The 20,019-nt window shown below is 40.6% G+C and overlaps 2 protein-coding genes across 2 annotated transcripts in view; one reads left to right on the plus strand and one right to left on the minus strand.

Annotated features, from left to right (window-relative positions):
- LOC145393774 (ubiquitin-protein ligase E3B) overlaps positions 1-7,834 on the minus strand; it is a 91,254-nt gene extending 83,420 nt beyond the window's left edge. The window contains exon 1 of the mRNA XM_080267823.1: positions 7,748-7,834. The gene's annotated coding sequence lies outside the window, so the exon portion shown is untranslated. The remainder of the gene's footprint in view (positions 1-7,747) is intronic.
- A 3,516-nt stretch (positions 7,835-11,350) lies between these two features.
- Positions 11,351-20,019, plus strand: LOC145393714 (uncharacterized). The gene is made up of 3 exons (XM_080267760.1): positions 11,351-11,456; positions 13,801-13,973; positions 19,786-20,019. Exons 1-3 carry the CDS (start codon positions 11,351-11,353, stop codon positions 20,017-20,019), a joined length of 513 nt encoding a protein of 170 aa, XP_080123886.1.

Raw genomic sequence — 20,019 nt, forward strand, 5'->3', positions numbered from 1 at the left:
CAATATACTAAAAATAATTCAGCAGTAATCCAAATGCCTTCCATTTACAATTTATGATAACATAAGACAGTCACATGTAAGTAGCTACTAAAGTTAAGAACAGCAATCTTTAAGCTGAATAAAACCATTCAACTTTTTCACTGTGTGAATAAAGTAACTTCTCATTACACCTTGCCTTTTACATGTACAGTAAAGGTCCTGTAATCCAAATGGCGGGGGACCGAAGGTCTTGCAAACTATTGTTTTTTTCAGGCTATTAGGAGGGACCTCTGAAAGCATTAGAAATATGTACATAATCATTAAATAAATGCGTAAATGATACTGGTTACTGTTTTACTCACTGGAAATGCATAAAAGTGTAGCTGAATAGTTGAAGACAGGTACATCCAAGTCCAAGAGCTATTCCAAGACAGACAAATCCATAGATAAAGCCCAGATAGAGCCCAGAGAAAAAATCCACTTGATTCACTTAGTTTTCACTCAATTCACACAAGAGTAACTCACTGTAATTAACTTAATTTTCACTCAATACACTTAAATTTATTATTGCACTTAAAACTATCTCCCGCCTTGAAAAATTCGAAGTACTGTATTGGGATATTCAAATTATTGGGGGTCGGATTAATGGACTTTTACTGTATGTGAATGGATAGGAATAAAAGATTGTTGGTGGAGAAGAGAGAGAAATTGAGAAGATGGAAGGAGCACTTTGAGGATTTGTTGAATGTAGAGAGTGACAGCAGTGCGAGTATAAGTGGTTGGGGAATGGCAGGGAGAAGAAGAGATGAGAGGCGGGAGGAAGAGATCAGTAGGGCGGAAGTAGTGGAAGCAATGAAGAAGATTAAGGTGGGAAAGGCCCCAGGAATTGATGGAGTGTGTGGTGAAATGCTTAGGTATGGGGGTGAGATTGTTGTGGAGTGGATATGGAAATTGTGTAGATTGGCTTGGGAAGAAGGAAGGATTCCAGAGGACTGGAAATCAGGTATAATTGTTCCTTTATACAAAGGAAAAGGGGAGAGAGAAGTATGTGGTAACCATAGGGGTATTTGCCTTCTTAGTGTGACTGGTAAAATATATGGTAGAATACTCATTGATAGGGTTAGGCATATGACAGAGGAGCTAGTTGGAGAAGAACAAGGGGGATTTAGGAAGGGAAAAGGGTGTGTAGATCAGATATTTGTTCTAAGATGTTTAGTGGAGAAGTATCTAGAGAAGGAAAGGAAAGTGTATGCTGCCTTCATGGACTTGGAGAAAGCTTACGACAGAATAGATAGGCAAGGTATGTGGAAGGTATTAAGAATATATGGAGTGGAGGGGAAATTGTTGAGTGCGTGAAGAGTATGTATGAGGGAGCTAGGGCTACGGTGCAAGTGGACGGTGAGCTGAGTGAGTTCTTTGATCTCAATGTGGGACTGAAACAGGGTTGTGTGATGTCTCCATGGCTGTTTAATATATACATGGATGGGGTTGTAAAGGAGGTGCAAGGTAGGGCAGTGGATGTGGGGGTGGCTCTAATGAATGAGGGTGAGATTTGGAAGCTTCCGGTGTTGCTGTTTGCTGATGATACAGTATTGTTGAGTGAAGATGAATGGGAGTTGCAAGGTTTGGTGAATGAATTTGGGACAGTGTGTAGGAGGAATCTGAAAGTTAATGTAAACAAAACTAAAGTTATGGTTTTTGAGAAGAATGAAGTCACAGAGTGTGCAGTGAGGTTGGATGGTGAGGATATGGAGAATGTGAGTGCATTCAAGTACTTGGGTAGTGTGATGAGTAAGGATGGAACTTTGAGGGATGAAGTGTGTGAAAGGGTACAGCAGGGAAGGAAGGTTGTTGGTACACTGAAAGCAGTGATAAGAAATAGGGAGGTGAGTATGGAAGTTAAGAAGTCACTGCATGATAGTATTGTGATCCCTACCCTGACGTATGGAAGCGAGGTGTGGACCTTGCAAGAGGAGAACAAGTCAAGAGTGAGAGCAGTGGAAATGAGTTACTTAAGAGGAGCATGTGGAGTGACGTGGAGGGACAGGTTGACGAATGAAGAAGTCAAGGAATGCTGTGGGGTGGATGTGGATGTGGTTGAGAAGATTAGGAGAAATACACTGAGGTGGTTTGGACATGTGAAGAGAATGGAGAATGAAAGACTGACTAAGAGGGTGTATGTAGGTGAGGTGGAGGGAGGGGTAGACCGAGGATGAGGTGGAGGGATGGAGTTGAGAGGTATATGAGGGAGGGGGGGGTGAGTTGGGGGGAGGGTAGTCAAATGGTGGGTGACAGAGCGACTTGGAGGGGTTTTGTCTGCGGCCATCCTTTGTGGGATTAGGATGTCGGGCTATAGATAGATAGATAGATAGATAGAATGGAAGAGTGGCCCATTGGATTGGGCAAATTTGGGCTGTCTGGATACTGCTACTCCTCACCCTGCCCATGGGTGGGAAAGGAGGTCTGCATGATGATGATGATGAATATATATACAGTATATATATATATATATATATATATATATATATATATATATATATATATATACATGAGGTGCTATCCAAAAGTTACAGTACTTTGAACAGAGGGAGCCAACTGTTTGCAGTTTTGCCTTTTGCTGCTGGGAGCAGTCAGCAGCACCCCATGTGAGTCAGTGTGGCCCTGGCCGTGTCTATGAGCAGACGTGTTGTTGAGCTACTTTTACTATTGTAATGTGGTGTATAGGTGGTTTGGTGGTTTTGCACTGGCGGACCAATGGCGCAGCAATGTCAAGTCAATGTTGATCGTTTTCTTAGATATCCAAGGGATTGTTCACAAGGAATTCGTCCCAACCAGTCAATGTCAGTGGAAAGTTTTACCGTGAAGTTTTGCAGTGTCTGAGGGTGAACATCCGCTGCAAATGTCCAGAACAGTGGAAGAACAAGGACTGGGTCTTGCATCATGACAATGCCCATGCCCACACATCAATTGTAGTCCGGCAGTTCCTGGCTTCCATTAACAAGGTAGCCATTCCCTAACCACCCTATTTGCCTGACTCTGCCCCCTGCGACTTTTTTCTGTTTCCCAAGCTGAAATTACGACTGAAAGGGTGTCGATTTGACTCAACTGAGGAGATCCAGACAGAATTGCAGGAGGTGCTCAAGACCATCACGCCTGAAGCCTTCCAGGGATGCATGGACTCGTGGAAAAAAATGCTGGGACCACTGTATAAATGCCCAAGGGGACTACTTCAAAGGCGACAGTGAGAAATAGGAGGTAAGGAAACTTATTTTCCTACAATATTCAAATTAGGGTACTGGAACTTTTGGATAGCACCTCGTATATATACATATATGTCTATCTATCTATCTATTGCCAGACGCCTCAATCCTGTTTGGGGTGGCCACAAACAAATCGCCTCCACGTCGTCCTATCCCCCGCCATTTCACTGCCCTGCTCCCAACTCACACCCCTCTCTCTCATATACCTCTCCACCCCATCCCTCCATCTCATCCTCGGCCTCCCCCTCCCTCTTCCTCCCTCCACCTCACTCACATACACTCTCTTCGTCAGTCTTTCACCCTCCATCCTCTCCACGTGGCCAAATCACCTCAGTGTGTTCCTCATAACACTTCCTATCACATCCACATCCACACCACAATGCTCCTTTATATCCTCATTCATCAGCCTGTCTCTCCATGTGACTCCACAGGCTCCTCTTAAATAACTCATTTCCACTGCTCTCACTCTTGACTTGTGTCATTCCAACAACGTCCAAGCTTCACTTCCATACGTTAGAGTTGGTATCAGAATACTGTCATGTAGTAACTTTTTCACTTCCATGCTCACTTCCCTGCTTCTTATCACTGCTTTCAAAGAACCAGCAACCTTTCTTCCCTGCTGTACCCTTTCAAGCACTTCGCCCTCCAAACCTCCATTCTTACTCATCACACTACCCAAGTACTTAAATGTACTCACATTTTCCAATTCCTCACCATCCAACCTCACTGTACATTCACTGACTTCACCTCTCTCAAAGACCATCACTTTACTCTTCCCTACATTCACCTTTAGATTCCGTTTCTTACACACTCTCCCAAACTCATCCACCAAGCCTTGCAGCTCCCCTTCGTCTTCACTCAACAACACAGTATCATCTGCAAACAACAGTACAGGGAGTTTCCAAACACTATCCTCTCTCACCAGGGCCACTCCAACATCCACTACCCTACCTTGTACCTCTTTTATTACCCCATCCATGAACAGATTGAACAACCATGGAGACATGAAACATCCGTTTCAATTCAACCTCCAAAGAGAAAAATTCACTTAGTTCACCATCCACACGCACTGCAGCCTTAGCACCATCATACATACTCTTCACAGCAATCAACAACTTTCCATCTACTCCATATATTCTTAATACTTTCCACAATCCTTGTCTATCCACCCTGTCATATGCTTTCTCCAAATCCATGAAAGCTGCATACAACTTCTTTCCCTTCTCTAGAAACTTTTCCACTAAAGAACTAAGAAAGAATATCTGATCTACACAACCTCTTCCCTTCCTAAAGCCTCCCTGTTCTTCTCCAACTAATTCCCCTGTTCTTTCTCTAACTCTGTCAATAAGTATCCTACCATACACTTTTCCTATTATACTAAGAAGACAAATGCCCCTATGATTACCACACACTTCTTTTTCCACTTTTCCTTTGTACAAGGGAATAATTATACCTGACTTCCTATCCCCCGGGACTCTACCTTCCTCCCAGGCCAATCTGCACATCTTCCACATCCATTCTACTACTATCTCTCCCCCAGGCTTCAGCACACACACACACACACATACACACATACACACACACACACACACACACACACACACACACACACACATATATATATATATATACAGGTATATACTGTACAGTATATATATATATATATATATATATAGATAGATAGATAGATAGATATAGATATAGATATATACAGTATACTGTATATATATACACCATGATACCAACCCCAACGCATGGATATGAAGCTTGGACCCTGTTGGAAGAACACAAGTCAAGAGTGAAGAGCAGTGAAAATAAGTCATATGAGTGGAGCACGTGGAGTTACATGGAGAGACAGACATATGAGGAAGTGAAGAAGCCAGTGGCGTAGCATGGGTTGCCAGCGCCCGGGGCAAGGAAAAAAGTATTGCGCCCCCTAACCCATGGACCATTAGCACTCCCTGAGTTCCTTCCATCAGTTCAGTAATTGAACCCATTACCCCCAAGCACATGTATTTAAAGAAAATATATCATGTATAACCATTTCTTCACTATTGTAAGTGTTTAAACCATTTAAAAATCGAATACACACACACACACACACACACACACATATATATATATATATATATATATAAATAGATATATAGATAGATACATACATACATAGATATTGCATAGTTGAAACAGAAGAATGAAGAATAAGAAATGACTACCGCATCAGCAAAACAATTATCACACACACACACACACACACACACACACACAAACACAAAACTAACCTGTCGACATGCCAGAACAACAAAATTCACCAAATGATCGAACTCTTATTGGCACACGCACACACTGGCTACAGCCAGGGTTGTCACTGGGGAAAGTAGAAAAATCCAAGACGGCTCACCTAAAATCTCGAAGATTGTATGAAAAAAAACAAGATTTACGTAACAATTTTTATATGTACAAATAAATACAGATATAGCTCCTTCAACTCATCTTTTAGGCTTCTATACAGCAGACTTATTGTACATAAACCCGTGTGTTTTCTTCTCTGCTACTGGCAGCTTCAGTCTCGTTGGCAGAATATGTGGTGCCTGCTGCGTGCTGCAACACTTATCTCCATAACGCTGGCCAATATTGTCACTTTTCATGTCAATGATGAGTTCTTTTGATGGTTTCCATTCAAAGCACGGCACTTCTTGTCAAGTGATGGCTTGTTTTGCAAACAACCGATTGACAGTTGTGTGGGTCAACAATCTGTTCGTGGTCATGGTTTTTAGCATAGTCATTTTTGAGAACAATCTCTCAACTAATGCTGAAGAATGTGGTAGAACTAAAAGATTACACATCAATCTTGAAAGAAATTCAAATTTAGATTGATTATTCCCATCAGTAATTCCAAGCATTTCATGCCAGAAATATGTTGCTGACTGACTGAGATGCTGAAGAGTTGATCCAGAATGCAACAGATCTTGCCACTGTTCCTATTTCATGTCAGAAATATGTTGCCGACTGAGATGCTCAAGAGTTGATCTGGAATGCAACAGATCTTGCCACTGTTCCTGTTGAGAATCAAGTTCTTTCTCCTTTACGAGAGTAGGGAAGTGTACCACCAAATTTGCAGTTGCTTTTATTCTGGGAGATAGAGTTACTTTTGAATAAAAAATAGTGAGTAATGCCAGCACATTTTCCTCATCAAAAGGAAAGCGCTTTGCATCTGTACACACAGTTCACAGGGTGCGTACACATTATTACAGATGAACATTTCATACTAATCATTAAAGTTAAAATATATTTTCCAGGTTTAATGTGTACATTTATATGGACTAAAAAAAAAAAAAAAAAGATCCAGGTGACTTTTTGAATTAATCTCCAAGAACCCATGTCAGGGGAAAAAAACCCAAGATCTTGTATTAAAAAAAAAAAAAGTCATGTTTTACTCTGTGTTGGTGTTGCAACACTAAATTGGCAGGAACATTACTTGGCGATGGTATTTCGAGATTTCGACAGATCTTAATATACCGATCGGATTGTCACCACAAGCACAAATAAAGGAGGCCACAGCATGTTTCATAATACAACGTGTAACACGAGTTGCTGGAAATATTTGTAGAGGTGAAAGAATAGGTCATTCTGAGTAGAAAATCTTATATATACATATGCATTTTAAGCATTACTTTAGGCATGAGGTGGATTTTAAAAATTACACAACGTATCAGTGTCACATACCATGGAGACGAGGCGGGGAGGGGAGGAGGAGTGAGGCTATCTAGGCGCCCTTACAACTTGGTGAAATGATGAATTTTTTGAAATATGACTTTTTGTGCAAGTTATGGAACATTACACTACCAGTATCTACAAATGGGAGATCACGCTATTAATAGGCATTACGTAATTCATCGATAAGGATTACATGAAGAAAGTATGACTGTAATTAGGGAGAAAAATGATGTAAATGTTACGTGGCGAGGTTTACTTGCTCCGTCATGTTGAAAAACTGTGTAGAATATTCGAACACTGGGAGATTTTCTGTATGACGGGGAGGGCAGGCTATTTTTTATTTATTTTCGGTACTTTAATTACTTTTTTTTTTTTGGCGCCCGAGGCAACCGCTCCCTACGCTATGCTACTGGAAGGAGCGTTGTGGTGTGATGTGATAGAATGCGTTCAAAGAAATAAACTGACGTGGTTTGGCCATAAGGAAAGGATGGAGAGCAAGAGACTAACAAGGAGAGTGTGAGTGAGGTGGAGGGGTGGAGGGGCGGAGAGGGTGCGGGAGGCCGACGATGAGATGGAGAGGTATACGAGTGAGGGGGGTGAGCTGGGGCGAGGCCGGTGAAATGGCAGGGGACAGGGCGACAAGGAGGCGATTTGTTTGTTGCCACCCCTTACGAAATTGAGACGTCTGGCAATAGACAGACAGATACCTAACTGTCAAAAGATAAACCAAGATACGCAGTTTACCTGTCCAACTTTGACACTCAGCACAATTATACCCGGTTTAGGAATACCTGAATCGTCAAAAGGTCGATAACTCTGCAAGATGGTAATGCTGCTGAGCTTTCTTTTGTATGCTGTGGAGGGCAGCAGACAGCACTTCAGATGTACACAGACATCGCCACAGATTTTCCCAAGGCGGAACTTGACAACACACTTGACGTCATGCTCATGCAGTTCGGCGATACATGAGTTCGGTTTTATGAAATATTGATGTAACTTTATTGAAAACAAAGTGATCCCTGCGGTTGAAGCAATTGCATCATAGAACTCCTAGTCGGAAAAAGTGGGCCAAAAGGTTCGGGGAAAAAAACCTAACGAGACTTATACATCTTCAGAAGATGTAGCTAATATACGAAAGAACTCACTGTCATTCCTTTCATTTCTCCTGTGGTTATTTTGCATATATATATATATATATATATATATATATATATATATATATATATGCTATAGTCATTTAGGATTTAGAATAAGTAACCTTGATTTTCCCATCACTGGGACATGTTTATTTATAAGATTTCAGACACCAGCCAGGTTAACGTTACCATGAAATATAACTAACGGAGAATCATGCACAGGGGCAACACTGAAACTTGTAAGTTGTTACCCATAGACATGGTGCCGTGCAAGCAAACCAAATCATTCGCAGGCGCGGCGGCAGTGGGGTGGAGTTCTGGAGTGCTGTGTTGGGTTTTGCTTTCGCAGTAGCCACGGTGTTGTACCGACATGACCTAATTACAATACACCTTTCACATCTCTACTGCCAAATATGTACAGTATAAGCAGTGTAACGACTTTGTTTATCAGTACCGTGGATAATACCGAGGCAATTCGACTTCAGGACGATTCGTCGCCACAACAACAACAAACAGAGGAAGAAAAATAAATAACAAGAAAAGAAGTCATATGTTGTAAAACAGAAGTCATGAACAGGAAAGTGCGCCAGCAACAACAACAACAACAATAAGACAATTCGCCGTCTGGACAAATTGCTGTCTCACGTTTTCCCATGAATTTCTTGAAGAAGTTTAGAGGCCAAGGCCTCACAGTCGAGGTGGTCCACCCCAGTCCTGCGTCCCCTTGTTTGAGGTTCAGCTGGTACGGGATAAAGTTTGAGGCTGCCCTGCAGAGTTGAGTGTAACCCGGGACAGGAGGTTCGTCTGGTATCTCCGTCAGGAATCTGTCCGGAGCGCTCTTGAAGGCCTTTACGGAGTAGCCTTTCTTGTCTCTCAGTTCTTTGGGGAGACGGTTAAAGATTTTTGGTACATTTATGTTGAAACTGTATCCTAAGAGGGTTTTAATCTTGTGTGGTGCCTGGCTGGGTGGTGCTTTTCTTGCACACAGCCGTCCAGCACGGTCACTTGGATGTAGAACTATTCCTGATGGATTTGGAACTAGTCCCTCCAGGATCTTCCAGATATAGATGGGAATATATCTCTCTCACCTTCTCTGTTGAGAGTACATTTTCAGAGATTTTAGCCTGCTCCAGTAGTCAAGTGCTTTCATTCCCCTGATCTGGTGTGTGAAGAGACACTGGACAAATTCTAGGGCTTGAATGTCTGCAACCATATGGGGTGACCAGAGCTGGCTGCAATAATCTAGGATGGGTTGGACAAGAGTCTTCCATAGGGTTACAAGGCATTCCGCTTCTCTTGTACCAAAAGTTCTTAGTATCCACCCAGCTACTTTGCTTTCTTTACTGTTTCCTGAATGTGGCACTGAAATTTGCCATGTTCACTAAGATAAACTCCCAGGCATTTGACCTCACTGCTCGTGCTTATGGCTTGTCCATCTTCAGTGTAGATATGTGTAGAGCTTTTTAGATTTTCTAAGGGACCACATCTTGGTAGCTCAAATTTATCATTTTTAAAGACCATGTTGTTTTACATTGCCCAGCTATATTTGGTACAGTATTCAGATCCTTTTGTAGTTCCTTCACATCCTCTAGTGATTTGACAATTTTACTAATATTTATTTACATATCAATTTATATGCCAAATATACTAGTTTTTAATGAGGACAGCTATGGTTGATGCCAGAATATAATTCAACAGTGGGGCCACAACAAGTTAATTATTCACTAAATGTGCAACTTAAAAATAATATCCAAGGCCTACACTATTGAATGAGCAAACTTCGATAGTTCTTCATGAAATTTGATTATTATAGTGTTAATTATTTATATTTATAGAATGACGGGGAATCGTCCAAGGTGCGACTGTGTGTCCTGATGGGGAATCGTCCATGTTTTGACGGCGACTGAGCAGCTCTTGTGGTAGACCTACTAAAAATGCATTTTTGTTTGATTCATTTGTAACCACTGAGGTTGAAGAGACCTTAGTAAATGTACAGTACATTGTACTTTAAGCAGCAGAAGGACCTTATCAATTCAAATCCATTTACTCCAGATTTTTTTTACTACTGTATTTTCATTGTGGTAAACAGTTGTCTGTTGACTCTTTTCCCCTTGTTAGCATCATGTTCTTTGTGCCTTACTGATGTTTGTAATGGCAGACTTACTATAACTTATTTGAATCTTGGTTAAGTTACCAGGTTTGGTTAGATTAAATTGCAAAGTTAGGTGAAAATGTAAAGTTAGGGAGAGGCACTGAAAGGCTGCCGGAACGTATATTTTTGTGAGCATCCGCCATTACATTCGAGAAGCAGTTGATGCAGCGGGAGGAACATGGCCGAAAACATTTGGGAAAGAAATTGAATGTGAAGTGTTCTTTACCCCCCAAAAAATAACCAGAGAAATATAAATTACTATCAGGAAGAAGAACTGATTTGGTAAGGTGATTCTGCTGCTTAAAATAAAGCATGTTTGCCAAGACTTCCTTCTGCTAAATGATTAATCAGACATCAGGCATACTGGTAATAGAAGTCAAATATGTTCAGAAGACCTACTTGTCAAGGGTAGGGTTGGGGTAAACCAGGACAGTTTGATCAGTTTACCATTTTTGACAACCACGGATTTTAATTACAGTATCACTGTATTTTTCCTGGTGTTTTTTGTTGTGAATGGATCGAATTTAACCTTCACATCTGTCACAAATCAAGTGTTTCCAAGGTATCCCTGTCCTCCTTCGCAGATGATAATGGGACTGGTGAGGAATCAGTGGTATCGGGTGGTGGAGTATGGCTTAAAGGGTACATTCCGTGAAGAAATTATGGTAGAAATAGGCTTAATCACAAAAAATAAAAAAATATGGTTTAACTGGGGGCAATGACCCCCAGACCCCCCCCATGACAATATTGACCATTTTGGAATTAGAAATAGTTTTAATAAAAAAAAAAATATATATATATATACATATGGTTTAACTGGGGGACAATGACCCCCAGACTCCCCCTGACAGTATTGACCATTTTGGAATTATTATTATTTTTTTTTTTTTTACATTGACTCACCCCTTCATTGGTGGGAGAATGGGAGGTTCAGGTGAAAGATTTTAATAGGTAATTTTTCTGTAAGTGGACTTGAAATAAAGAACTTTAAGAAGATGGCTTGCAATGAAGTCTTACACTAAACCTTACCAAATCATGCCACTGCTGTCACAGTGTCATGATTCATGGCTTTCTCATTTGCAGGCACACAATGTATGTACTGTACAATGGATGTGGACAAAATTTCCATAACAAACTCAGAGTCCTGGAACATACCTCTGGCTGCAGTCTTCTGTCTGGCCATTGCTGTGTATGTCATATTGATAATTATTGGTAAGTTACATCATTAAAGCTTTCTCATGCAGTTCCATTATGATAATATAGGTACATGGTACTGTACAGTACAGGTAGTGTTCACCCTGGGTGGAGCAGCTACAACAGATGGGAGTCAAATCTCCTCTATGTATTTCCCCTCATTTTGCCATGGGATAAACCTTGATCAGACGTAGGTGGGGCGTTGTCTACCACTTTGGGATGCCAGTTTCATACATGGTGTATGTACTGCACTGTACTTTTAGGATGGCTCCACAGAAGCATTTGTTTATCTGTGGTCAGTGAATGTGCTCAGCCAGACAGACTAGGGTTAACCAACAGCTACAACAACTACAAAGTACATTTTACTTCCCTCAGTCCAAGCTGTCATGCCTAAATTGATTCCCCTGTACTGTATTAGCTGCCAGTAGCAAATATAAAATAATATGCAGTACTGTATTGAGCATTTGTGCTGTGATAATTATAGGTAGATTGAGCTTGTTTGGTCTTGTGGTGAGAGTGTGTGGAACTTAACTTTGTGGAGTGCTGTATAGATCTGAGCTTGCTAAACCAGGGACAGTGTGGAATGAGGTTCTGACAATGGGAATCAGGCTTAGGGAACTTGAGTTGTTTGGGCTTGTGGTGAGAATGTGTGGGAGTTAACGTGGTGAAGTGCTGTATAGATTTGAGCATGCTAAACCAGGGAAAACATGGAATAAGGTTCTGAAAAGAGAACTAAGGATTAGGAAACGACCAGAATGCTGGGGAAGACTATGCAGTTTGGACAGCAGCCATCAGGTGAAGTTAATTTGATAACCTATGGCTGAATACCTATATGCCTTAGTGGTGATGAAATAAATTGGAGACTGTCTCTGTCGATTCACTGACATGTCTCTAGGTTGAATGTAATTATCAGTCATTGGCAAAAATAAGCTATGAAAGTTATTATTTTTACTGACTGGGATAATGTAGCATCTGCTGAATATCACACAGAGGAATGTAACATTGCCATCAGTGTGCATAATGAGCTTATAGGCAGGTTGAGATTATACACCCCATATTCATCCTGGTTCATTCTCACCCCTTCCATCTGATGGTTTCATGTATCTTTCATTTGTGACATTGTATGTCTGTATTGTTATATATGTTTTTGATCCATACAAATATAAAACAACCATGGCAATATTAGATAGCCCCTCTCTGACTCCTAATCTCACCTCAGAACTTTCAGTCTTCCATTCACTTCATGGTCACAACTTCCCTTGCAAAAAGTTTGTAGTGTCCCCAATGACTGCTGACAAACATCATCTTTCTCTAGATTCACAAAAACAAAATACTGTATATTTTTTTTTTAATTAGATGCATTTCAGTTAGCACTCTGCACAAAACTGCACAAAACCTTGCCTCATTATAAACCCTCCCAGCTTTTTTTTTTTTTTTTTTTTTTTTTTTTTTTTTTTTTACCTTAATGACAGTTTCTGTAATTCTGATATTGTTTGTTTTCTTTTATTCCCCGGTGCTATCACAGTCAAAAGTCCATTGCCACTTCCATACTGCCTGTGGCAATGAAAAGTTTTACAAGAGACATTTTTATGTGATAGCAGTATGATGCACACAAGTATGATAAGGAAAGATATCTTTGGTACAGCTGATCTTCCCTCATACTTACGGTGACCAGATTTATTGGAGCTAAAAGCGGGACATTGGCACGTGTGTGTGTGTGTGTGTGTGTGTGTGTACACTGATTTATGCGAGTGACAGCGACTGCTGCTGAGCCACATCTCACCCTGAGGCTGCTTATCAAACGCTAACATCTCAACGAACTCCGATCATTAGGTATGATACGGTGAATGCGTCGACTAAAGTTACCAGTAGTTCAGTATTACAGATGTTATATTAATTCGGTATATTATTTGGTTTGGATCATGCATAATGTTACTAATTAATCATAATTTCATAAAAGAAGGTCATGTTTTATCTAATATAATTGTAACTTTGTAAAGATGAGACATTTATGATAATTTACTAAAAAAGTGGGACATTTCAGTCACAATTAAGAAAGCGGGACAGACGCCAAAAAAGTGGGACTGTCCTGCCTAAAAACGGGACTCTTGTCGCCTTAATCAGACTGGTACTGTTCATGTTTTGTACATGCCTTGCTATTTCTTCATCTAAGAATTTTAGTATTTCTCTTAGCTTTCCATCACTCCTGCTACCTTTCACAATTCAAATGTCGTAAGTACAATTTAGACACCTTTACATATTTCTTCATTTTTTTTTTTTATGTGTACATCTCTTGCGTCAAATTTTGTTTGTAGAGGAAGGTTAAGTAAAATAATTATATTGAGATATATCTTTATTACAGGACTGAGTGTGAGACAGTGTTTGCTGAGGAAGGGTGTGTGTGGAGGTCAATGTCCTGATGTGCCATGTTGTAATTGTGCTGAACTGGGCCTCCATTGTGCTCAAGCATGTTGCAATTGTGGACCCAAGCCATCATGCACTTCAATAATAGATGGATGTTGTCCAGCAAATCAGGTAAGTATCCACCCATCCATCCATCCTCTAGACTTGTGTTGCCCCATGAGGAGCATAGGACCCGGGGGCTAGGCAGGTTGGTCATGACATGTAAGAAGAGAGAGATCAGCTTTACTCATCCCTGAGTGGCATTACATGAGCAATAAACCCAAATCATCCCTTGGATATGAACCAACACAGGCTCAATCTAGTTGGAGCACTTTAATTACCCACTAAACCACCAGGTGCCATAGTTTGGTTATGTGGTTACCACCCAGCGTTGCAAATGGTTTCCTGGTGTACGGGAAACTATTTGGCTTGTCACTTAGTGTAGAGTCACTCGTAGTCAGAAGGAAGAGGAAACAGTGAAGGAAAGAACAACATGAAGATGAGGGAAGGAAAGAAGAGAGGAAAGGGCAGCCACCCAACAGCAGCACTATATCAAGTGAGTGAATGGTGAGTGCCCCCACCTACCACCAAGGGTACCGTATAATTGATGAAAACTTTAAGATGTTTCTGTATCATTTTCTAAACTAAACCAGTATTGAATGCTCATTGCAGTCCAGTATCACTGTTCAGATAGTTATGAAAATATAAAGTTGCACCTTTAACCCTGTCATTGAAGTTGGCAGAAGGTAATGTCTGCTTCAACCTTGCACCTTCTCATCAGTGTCTTTTATGTCTGAGTATATGTAGTAGATGATGCTGGAAGGGATGATTGCCTGAACTTGTCATACGTGCATGCCATACAAATAAACTAGCACTACCCAGTAAAATAAGTGTAATAATCATTCATTCATTCATTCATCATCCTATCCATTGTTGCCCCATGAGAAGTGTAGGAGCCCTGGGCTAGGCAAGTTGGTCCTGACATTTAAGGTGCGAGTGACCAGCCTCACTCATCCCTGAGTGGCATTACATGAGCAGTGAACCCCAACCATCCCTTGGATATAAACCTTCACATGCTCAATCCGATTGGAGTATCTTAATTACCCACTAAACCATCAGGTGTCATAATTTGGTTATATGGTTACCACCCAGCATATTAAATGGTTTCCTGGTGTACAGGAAACCATATGGCTTGTCACTTAGTGTAGATAATAGCAAGTAATTTCAGGTAATAGTTTAATAGAGCCAAGATCCAGCATCCAGATAATGAACACGTCCTGATACTGAGTATCCGGATAAATGAGGGATATTGTATATGTACTGTATATAGACATATCATCTTCATCCGGACCTACTTCCCCACCCCAGGGCAAGTTGAGGAGTAGCAATATCCAGACAGTTTGCCCAGTGTAATGGGCTGCGCTTCCATTCACCAGTCATTCAAATCCCTAGAATCCTGATAAGTTAGAAACATTCACCACATTTTAATAATAATAATAATAATAATAATATAATAATCTGGCCTTTTGTTTCTCAAAAGCTTCAGTTCTTCCTTTGGGAATTCACTAGTGCTCGACACACATACATTATTTTTACAATTACAAGAATTGTGACATTTCTCATATATAATACAGGCTACATCATATACATATGAAAGTGTTAATAATTAAACCCTATAATCATCCATCATAGTACTACTCTCCAGGTCATAGCATTTTGAAAAAAGAAAGGCTTTCAGCTGTCTCTTAAAGGATTCAACAGAAGAGAGTTGTCTTTTGGACAATGGCAATCTGTTATATAATCTAGGGGCTCCGTGCACAAAAGAACAATCAGAGAAAGATGACTGGTGCATGGCTCCTGGCTCGTCAAGACACAAGGAATCATCTTCACTGCGTAACATCACACCCAGGCGTGCCGATGGGAGTTTTAACAATTCTGCAAGACACTTTGGTTCACCAAACTTAAGAACCTTGAATGTAATAAGACACAGTTTAAATTCAATTCTAGCCTTTACTGGTAACCAATGCAACTCAGTCTGAAATGGGGTAGTTGAGGTTCTCGGGGGGAGACCAAAGATATGCTGTGCTGCCCTGCTCATCACAGACTGAACTCTTGTTAGTATATTATTTGGAAGACCAACACACAGTGAATTACAATAATCAACACGAGACAAGACCACTGCATGGACCAATGTTAAGAGGCACCGTCTATTCAGCAATTTTCTCACAGAGTACAGATTTCTGATATGCAAGTTGCACCCTCTGACAACCTGATTAATATGTTCTTTGTAATTTAACTTTGAATTAAAATAAACACCCAGATTTCAAACAGAATTGACTGGATGAAGCTGTGACACGCCAATGTTCAAAGCCAGGGCATTATCAGTGTCTCATCCCTTCTGTTTCCTCTGATGATGATGATCTCAGTTTTACAGTCATTCAGCTTAAGTTTCCTCTTAGTCATCCAAATCTTAATATCAGACATTAGAGATTCAAGCTTTGTCATAGTATCATTGATATCTGACATCTTAACATAGAGCTGGGTGTCATCAGCATAAAAATGACAGGACACATCATGAGCATCAAGTAAACATGATAAACTACTTGTGTAGATAGTAAATAGAATTGGACCCAAAACTGATCTTTGAGGGACTCCAAATAGAACGGGAGCAGAATCAGAGCTAGTGTAATCAACAACCACTCTCTGAGATCGGTCTGACATACGACTTAAGGAACAAAAGGGCACTATCACGAATGCCATAAAAATACAGATCATCCAACAATAGTTTATGATCTACTGTATCATAAGCTGCAACACATCCAACAGAACTAGGAGAGAGGACATCCCACTACAAGTGTTTGCCACCAAGTCACTATGAATCCTTGTTAGTGCAGTTTCAGTTGAATGGTATTTTCTGTATGCTGATTGAACAACAGGAACAACTCTGTTGTGTTCCAGTAGTGGTACAAGTTGATCAAGTATGGCCCGTTCAATAATCTTGGATAAAAAAGACAGGTTAGAGAAGGGACGATAATTTGTCATGCTCTCAACATCAAGGCCAGGTTTTTTAATTAGGGGCCTAAGCAAAGTAGGTTTCTCAGACTGCACAAAATTACTTTCTAAGAAGCATCTATTTATTATATTGCAGATAAATTCTGCAGTGTGCTCATACATATCAGGCAGTTGTGACATGTTACATGGATCAAGTGAGCAAAATGTTTCATTAAATTCTCTGATGTAACATTTGACTTTGTTTACATCCAGCGGATGGAATGTTGAAAACAAATGATCCCCAGTGCACCGTGGTTGGAAGTCAACTGAGTACCATATGCTTCACTAGGTGAACTGCTGTCTAAATCACTTCTTATGCGAGGTATCTTAATTGTAAAAAATGAAGCAAAATCAGAAGCCAATTGAACATCAGATACAGAAGTTGGTTTAACAATTACATTCCTCTGACCAACCAAATTGTTCACAACTGCAGACAGTTTTTTTTTTTTTTATCACCACCACATGAATCAACTTTATATTGATAATACCTAGCCTTTTGAGCATTTACAGTGTGAACGACTGCTCTTCTCACGAAAACATAATGCAAACGAGTTACTTCAGTCCGCTGCAAGCGCCACTCATGTTCTGCCTTTCTACATTGTCTACGCAAAAAATTTATGGATGGACCATACCACGGAGAATTATCATGTACAGTGATTGTTTTTACTACCTCAGGACAATAATGGTCAAAAATTGACCTAAGCTCGTTGTTGTAAATATCAACCAATTCATCAGAAGAAAGATTTGAAGAATCAGTGTGGTTTAAACGCTGATCAATTTCAAGACGCATCAGCTGGCGATCAACATTTGTGTAATTTCTGAACCTGATGACCTTTTTATATGAAGGGGATTTTGGGACATCAAAACTAAGAGTGGTCAGAGCATGATCAGAGATGAGGGGGTCAAATGAGTCAACCTCCACATCTGATACACGCCTGCAACCAACAGGGGACAAGATCAAGTCAAGGACATGTCCTGAGACGTGAGTTGGATTACTCACATGATTGAAAAAATTGTTCTGGGTGATCAGCTCAAGGAATTCTGAAGAAAATGGTTTTGACTCAGGACTGTCAGCCTAATAATTGAAATCACCACACACAAGAAGTCCTTCAGATTTAAGAGAAAACCCTTCAAGAAACTGCCCAAACTCCTCCATAAACTCTCGATCTGTGCCCGGATGACCTGGTCGATAGACAGTTGCAGTTCTAGTGGTATTCTGATGGAAATTTATAAATGCTTCCATATATTCAAATGATGATGGGGTCAGGTCTGAGTCAATGAGAGAAATGTTTGCAAGTGCTGCCGAGTAGATGAGTGCTACGCCTCCTCCCGGATAGTCAGCAGCAGGCCTGGGAATACTAATAATAGAATGTGTCTTAGGCAAAGCATTACAAATGATATTGATATCAGACTCATACAGCCAGGTTTCGGTCAAGCACAAAATGTCAGGCTCATGCTGATTTGAGTTTCATTCATATAGTCTGTGTTATTACGGATAGAATGAATATTTAAAAGACCCATCCTTAACTGGTTCAAGAGGGATGTAGTCAGTTTTTTGAATGGTCAAAATTGGTGTTTTCAATCAATCTCTTCCTATGAGAAATCATAATTGGACAGTCTCTACTTGATGCAAAATGGGCAACCGACTGTGAATTTGAATTAGTATCTTGATGTCTTAAAGAAGAGCAGTTGATGCATTTGGGAGAATTTCTGTTACTACAATCCTAAGATTTAAGGGCTCCAGCACAGAAGATACATTTAGGTTCATTATTTTTCCTAGAACATCTCTAAGATGTATGACCAAAGCCCTAACAGTGATGACACTGTGTAACCCAGAATCTGTCAAAAGTGCAGCATCTTGTAAGATCTACATAGATGTAATTGCCCTGTTCTACAGTGGAGGATCTCACCTCTGGCGACATCCTCATGACATCCTAGTAAATGGTTTCCTGGTGTACAGGAAACCATTTGACTTGTCACTCAGTGTACAGTCACCCACAGGCAGAAGGAATAGGAAAGAATGAAGGAAAGAAAGACAGAAGAGGGAGTGTAAAGTCACCCATAGGCAGAAGGACGAGGAAGGAATTAAGGAAAGACAGAAGAGGATGGAAGGAAAGAAGAATGGAGGAGAGGAAACAGCAGACACCTGAGAGCAGCACTACATCGAGTGAGTGGATAGTGAGCACCCCCACCTACCAGCACCAGTATATATATATATATATATATATATATATATATATATATATATATATCCTACATTGCCCCACGAGGAGCACAGGAGCCCGGGGCTAGGCAGTTGGTCCCAACATTCAAGATGAGAGTGACCAACCTCACTCATCCCTGAGTGGCATTACATGAGCAATAAACCCCAACCATCCCTTGGATATAAACCTTCACCGGCTCAATCCGATTGGAGCACAATAATTACCCACTAAACCACCAGGCGCCAAAATTTGGTTTTATGGTTACCACCCAGCGTAGTAAATAGTTTCCTGGTGTACAGGAAACCATTTGGCTTGTCATTCAGTGTAGAGTCACCCATAGGCAGAAGGAAGAGGAAAGAATGATGGAATGAAAGACAGAAGAGGGAGTGTAAAGTCACCCATAGGCAAAAGGACAAGGAAAGAATGAAGGACAGAAAGACAAGAAGATGGAAGGAAAGAAGGATGGAGGAGAGGACAGGGCAGACACCCGAGAGCAGCAGTACAATGAGTGAGTGGATGGTGAACGCCCCCACCTACCACAATATATATATATATATATATATATGTGTGTGTGTGTGTATATGTATGTATAGAAGGATGGATAGATAGATACACAATAGATAGGTAGATAGATGCCAGTACTTTGTATGATTAAAAGTAGACTAAATAAATGGTTGACCATGTTTCAGGAGTGCAGTTGCCTGAGAGTGGGCTCTTGTTGGATGTGCCAAGATTGTGCAAGTTGTGACTGGTGTGAGGGCACATCATGTATGGATTTCTGTGCTACCTCCATGTGCAACTCTAGTCCACTGTGTGAGTGTCAGAGCTGCTCTTGCACCTGTACTCCTCCTGAGTGCACAACTATAAACTGTCTCTGTTGTGAAATCACCATCAAAGGAAGAGGACCTCAAGGAGAGACATAG

The sequence above is a fragment of the Coenobita brevimanus genome, chromosome 25 (genome assembly GCF_032717465.1).
Source record: "Coenobita brevimanus isolate Jiangsu-jjx chromosome 25, ASM3271746v2, whole genome shotgun sequence".
NCBI classification, from domain to species: Eukaryota; Metazoa; Arthropoda; class Malacostraca; order Decapoda; family Coenobitidae; genus Coenobita; species Coenobita brevimanus.